This window comes from Pagrus major, chromosome 11 (assembly GCF_040436345.1).
Source record: "Pagrus major chromosome 11, Pma_NU_1.0".
Classification (NCBI taxonomy): Eukaryota; Metazoa; Chordata; class Actinopteri; order Spariformes; family Sparidae; genus Pagrus; species Pagrus major.
In genome coordinates, this window is record NC_133225.1 from 7,991,827 (window position 1) to 7,998,253 (window position 6,427).

Sequence of the window (6,427 nt, forward strand, 5' to 3'; positions counted from 1 at the left end):
GGAGTGGATAAGGGCTGGGAGGAGGGAGGCGGCAGGGAGGGGAGGATGGAGTGAGTCCAGGCTGCTGGCTGCTGACTGCTGGCTGCTGCTGCTGCTGCTGCACTAGAAGACACTGTCAGCAGCGAAGCAGCTGAGCCCTGCACGCAGATGTTTGGGAGCTCTGCAGAGAACAGACGACTAACATGTTAACCAAGAGATCAGACCATCAAATAGAGAGGAGACTGAGCAGATAGGAGGAAGACACCAGAGAGAGAGAGAGAGAGAGAGTATTGATCAGGCTTGGAGATGAACAGCTGCCAACTGTGGGGTAAGAACACTGGTCACTGACTCTCACAGAACATCTTTCATTCACAGTATGATAGAAACACTGTTGTGTTTAAGATTGTTAGTCGAACCTGCCGAGTGAATACCTTGCATACCTGTCTGTGTGTGTCAGCCTTTGTGCAGTTGTACCCACATGTTTGCTCGCATGTCCTCTGAGTGTGTGTACTTACATCTACAGTATGATAAATTACCTCCCTGAAAGAAGTTAGATGTCTAAAAATGTCTTATTCGTCCTTGTTTAAACTTTTTCTCATGGACTTTTTTCACATGTCCGAGAAGTTAATGGGAGACCTGTGTCTGACATCAATTACAGACACCTAGAGGCCATCACGTAGGCTGCCATTGCTTAAAGTGGACACAGACGTTGTTAGTGAAGAATATCCAAACAGTCTTTTATTTTAAAGCTCCACCTGTCCACCGGGAGAACAAGACAATGAGAACCATGAGTTCCTAGTTGGACCTAGATGTCTTCATATTGGATTTCATAACAAAGACGAACTGCAGAGTTTCAAAAATAGCAACTTTTTTTTAATTTAAGGTGCATTATGTAACTTTTTTAGAAACAGTTTTGGTTTTGTAGTCCTTTATTCTTGAACTGTAGGACGTCTGTGATCTTTTTGTTCTCACCCCACCATAACTCAAAATACAAGCTTGCTTTGCTGGAATGACTACAAACAAAAATGTAAATATATGGCTTGGGAGTACATCTAAAACTCATGCTAGCTTTTGCAAACTGTTGTTCCTTGTACCAGGAGCTGTGTTTGCTTACAGGACTTTATAAAAGCTGCGTAGTGCCCCTTCAATGTTGATGTTTTTCCCCTTTTTTTATTGATTTTTTGAGTTCATCTGTGTGTGCAAGTGCATTTTAGCATGCATTTATTGTATGTCCTCATGCAAATTTACACATGCATGTGTCTGTGTGTTTAAAAAGAGGACCATGTCTTTAATAATAGCTATTTGACTAATGCTGACATCATCGCTGCAGAGCAGAATTGGCGGGCGGGGTGTCTCCCTCACAGGACCTCACACTGGCTCTGTGACCAGTTCATTACCCTCAGAATCAAAAACATGCTACACGAGCGACGCAGAGACGCTATGTACTTGTTTCAGTAGTGCGGCTGTGTTTACTTCCTGTTTGTCTCCCCAGTGTTTACTGTCTCATATTACGCACATAATTTGTCTGATGCACTGACGGATGGAGAAAGCTTGTAAGGCCAATGTTGCAGTGAAAAGACACTCTTATTTTTAAAGACAGACGAGGGGATGCACATGTTCCGACGCCCCCACCTATCAGGAACAGCCGGGGCCAAAGAGCAGATGCTAAACTCACTTTCTCACACCCACATGGGCAGATATGCAAAGAACAAGCATGTGGTATTCATAAAATCCACCGGTCTTTATGTGTTTCTGTGCATTTGGTTGAACGCCCTACAGTTTTGCTTGTAGAACAACTTGTTGGCGACCTTCCACACATGGCTTTATTGTGAAATGTTTGAGCATCTGAGAGGTTGCCAGATTGGATTTAAGTGTTTAGCAGCTCATTCATCGCTGCAAGATTTCCATCAATGTTATTATTTTTTAACTCGGAGGAGATTGTGTCCCTGGCTCTCTCTCCGTGTAACTTAAATGTATAATGTTTCTGTCTGCTCAAATGCCATTGCTTCATGATTAGGTTCCCCTGACAGACGTTGTGCTGGATCTTATGTCATAACTAGGGAATGTTTTGGCACAAAAACGACTTGGAAAAGAGACAAAGGTTTCGTTAGAGGTCTCACATGCGATTCCGTTGGCGGATGAGAACATCAGTGTGTGAAACGGAGTCAAACAGCAATTGCTCCTCATTACAAGAGCCACATCTGGCCTCATGCTGTACTTGATTGAACATTTGATTTACTAACCTTTTGTTCTGTCTGCACCCATGACGACAGAAATACGTGTTTTATAGCATTGTGACAGCAGATAACAGCTTCCCACTGTCATTCTGTCTTATGGTCATTTTTTATCTTTCTCCTTTGCTCTAAATATCTGTAAACAATAAACAGTTTAATTGCGTTTCTTAAATTCTAACGTCAATGTGGAAGCATGTCCTCTAAAACTCGTTTTTTGCATTTGCAGATGTGAAGATGTGGGCGTTGATGGGAGCAGTCTGTCTGTGCCACTGTGTCTTTGGACAGCTGTTTGACACCAAACTGAAAGGAGCACAGCGTCTGATCTGCAGCGTCCCAGGGTCACCGGGCCTGCCTGGAAAACCCGGTCCCAGCGGGCCCCCAGGAGCTGATGGGAATGTGGGTATCCCGGGAAGAGATGGCAGAGATGGCAGGAAGGGTGAAAAGGGAGAGAAGGGAGACTCAGGTATATATTGAAACATAACAGATACAGCATTAGTTTATGTGTCTAACACTGCGTGAAGGAGGCAAGCTGGCACAGAAAAGTTTCCTGACTTGACAGCTGCTGTGGAGAACATGAGCTGATGAGGAAAAACTCATTCACACTGCTAGCATGGTTACGAAAGGAAGTGTCAGACAAACTATGCCAGAGTTGTTTAGAAGAGCTCCCACTGCATTCTGCGGGCTTAGAGATGACATCTGTGTAATCATGCCTCAGACCTCTGACTCCCCCAAAAGAACATGATCATCACAGACAGTACAAAGGTGTTTTACATGTAAACTACACCTTCTGTACACATATCTCATTTAAAGGAGACATATAATGCTCATTTTCAGATTCATAATTTATTTTGGGGTTACTGCTAAAATAAGTTTCCATGCTTTAATGCTTATAATTTATGCCTAGCGGCCAGTTTTGCACCTAATAATTTGATAAAGCACGGCTGCTCTTATTTTGTTAGCAGTGCTTGCTTAGGCATGTGTGTGCTGACCAATCAGAGCAGACTCAGACAGAGGGGGAATACGGTGCTGCAGCACTGGACAGTATGAGAAAATTGATGTTTTTTCAGCATTAAAGCATGTAAACTTGTTCTAGCAGTAACCAAAAATAAAATTATGAATCTGAAAATGAGCATAATATGTCTCCTTTAAATACGATGTATGTACAGAAGGTGAAGGTAACAAGTAAAACATCTTTTGTACTGTCCGTGATGATCATGTTCTTTTGGGGGAGTCAGAGGTCTGAGGCATGATTACATAGATGTCATCTCTAAGCCCGCAGAATGCAGTGGGAGCTCTTCTAAACAACTCTGGCATAGTTTGTCTGACACTTCATTTCATAACCATGCTGGTAGTGTGAATGAGTTTTTCCACATCAGCTCATCTTTTCCACAGCAGCTGTCAGGTCAGGAAACTTTTCTGTGCCAGCTTTCCTCCTCACATGGTGACGTAGTGTGATGTCACAAAGTCATAGAATTAAAGGCTGGACAGCTGACGAGGCGTTTTTGGAGCAGTGTTTTCTGTGGGAGAGAGGAGCTTCCGACCTTTTTAACTTTCAAGACCTTTTACATGCACAATAAGCTATATAAAACACTGAAGGACAGGGAAAAAAGGAAAAATCCTAATAGGTGTCTTTTAAGAAGCATCATTATTAACAACAGAAAACCATTCTCAACTCAAGGTTCCCTTACTAGATCTTTTTCTAGAGCATTCATCAATAGGTGGGGTGAAAGCAACAAAATGTAACTTCCCCGAAGAAAAATCATCAAATACTGACACTAATTAGAGTAGCAACTCAGGTCAGACGCCAACCCAAAGTGTCACCATTTGACGATCCAGGGATGAGACTCAACTATAAACTATCTTTCTTAAGGAAATTCTGTTTCGTTGGTTTAACACACTGACCATGAACCAGGTGTTGAATTGTTGTTGAATGTTATTCCTCAGCTTTTTTTCTGTGTCCAAAAGGCTAGTAAGTAAAACTTGAATGTAGAATATTTGATCACTTTAACAAATATGTGTTAAAGTGTGTGTTGTGTGTTAAGTTCAGCACTGAGTAGATTTATACAGTTTATACAATACAAACAACTTATCATGGATGTTCACAGCTTGGTCAAGATTTCTTTATTTTTTCCTTTATTATTCAGATGGTGAAAAACAAGTCATGTAAGCCTAAGTAAGGCTACTAAAACTAGGAGTATACACGCACATCGAAGCCAGAAAAGGGCAGGTGCTGAGTCGAAAATGAACAAAACATGAAACGGAGAGACGGCTCGCACATTGCTCTTCATCAGTCTGAGCAGTGTTGCTTGAAACGTCACTACTTCGGTGCATTAAATACTGTTGATGTTGGAGCCCTGCTGCATGCCAATCATCTTTTTTTATGTCATGTAGTTAAAGCTGCCTTAAAATTGCAAAAATATGTGGAATGGCTGCGTCTCGCCCGGCTTCACCCAGATTCACTGTACTGATTTCATCTTCGCAGCCTTAATAAATCTGTCAGTGAGAAATAAACGTCATGCACCTGTGTTTTCCATTATCTGTGGAAAAAGGAATTCAGATACACACCTTCACTGCTTTTGCACAGGCATTTCACAGTGTTCCATTGCTGCAGGGTATTTACTTTGCGGATGTAGTCAACTGGATATAAGAATGAATCAAGCCAGACTGTGGCTGTGTTCCAGGGGTGACTTAATACATAACATTGGGTGGGGTTTGGTGTTTTCATTGACTTGTCCTTTAAAATTCAGGTTCAACGAGAGCAGCAGAAACTGATTCATACGACAGGAAATTAAAAAACAAAATCAGTAACTGTGCAGAAATAATGATCCCAGCATGTTTTTCTGCCGTTTCAGGGTTAAAGGGCAGAGTTGGCCCGACAGGTAAGATCGGAAACCGAGGTGATCGTGGCCCTGCAGGGAAACGAGGCCCTACAGGAGGGAACGGAGATTTGGGCTTACCTGGCCCTTTAGGCCGTGACGGGCAGAAAGGTGAAAAAGGGCAAAGGGGGCCACGAGGAACAGCAGGGATCTGCAAGTGTGGCAGCCTGCTGCCTAAATCTGCCTTCTCTGTGGGAATCACCAGCAGCTACCCCACAGAGAAAACCCCCATCAAGTTCAACAAGGTGCTATATAACGAGGGCGGACACTACAACACACAGACGGGCAAGTACATCTGTGCATTCCCAGGCGTTTATTACTTCTCCTATGACATTACGCTGGCCAACAAACACCTGGCCATTGGTCTGGTGCAGAATGGTCAGTATCGCATCAAAACATTCGATGCCAACACGGGGAACCATGACGTGGCATCTGGGTCCACTGTGATGTACCTGAACCCAGAAGATGAGGTGTGGCTGGAGATCTTCTTCGATGACCAGAATGGATTATTTGCAGACCCAGGCTGGGCTGACAGCTTGTTCTCTGGCTTCCTTCTCTATGCAGACACAAACTATTTTGACATACTGGCAGAGGACTATGCATAACACTTGGAAAAAATAAAAGAGGGACTGCTTGTCACTGTTTTTTATTACACATTTTATATATTTTTTTATACAAATGTGTGTTTGTACTGCTAGTGTTACTGTTACTATAGAGACTTATCTACTGATTTGAAATTATGTTATTTAATAAAGCTTGAACTAGTTTCAGATGTTTTTTTGTTATGAGTGGAAGTTGGATCGAATAACTTAAAATAAACATTGTGACACGGAGAGTTTGGTCTGAAGGTTCCCCTTTCCAAAACTGAAGCATGTGTGGGACAAAGATGTTGCAAAATATGATATGAAGAGTCAAAACCGGTCAGCCGTAATGTTTTCACTGGCAAGAGTGACAAAAACAACAGCTGGAGGGAAGAACAATTTGCTCTTGCGCTTTAATGGCTTCTCGGACTCCGTAGAAGGCGGGTCTTTCGTCAGTAAGTTGTTTGATTGACAGTCCGTTGGGCGTATAGAATCTTGATATTGACGGAAGCGGTTTGGATGCATCGGCGCTAATTTTCAAGGTAGGTTGAGAAGTAGTTTATCTCGTTACTAGGCAGCGATAACGGTACTGGTCTGCTAAGTACTGATGGAAAATATCCTGTGCGGGAAATTACAGGGTTTTTTTTATAGCAAATTTACTGGTTTTAATAACAACTATACCACAACAACAGTGGGCACAGTCAGGTCGCTTTCTTCATTAATTTGCTAAGTAAACGCACAGTACAGAAAACTATCA

General features: G+C 42.5%; 1 protein-coding gene across 1 annotated transcript; it reads left to right on the forward strand.

The window, feature by feature from the left end:
• The first annotated feature begins 133 nt into the window (after positions 1 to 133).
• Positions 134 to 5,922, forward strand: c1qtnf7 (C1q and TNF related 7). Its single transcript, XM_073476782.1, has 3 exons — positions 134 to 307; positions 2,440 to 2,676; positions 5,066 to 5,922. The coding sequence occupies exons 1-3, from the start codon at positions 286 to 288 to the stop codon at positions 5,692 to 5,694; spliced, it is 888 nt and encodes a 295-aa protein (XP_073332883.1). The 5' UTR covers positions 134 to 285; the 3' UTR covers positions 5,695 to 5,922.
• Positions 5,923 to 6,427: the final 505 nt, after the last annotated feature.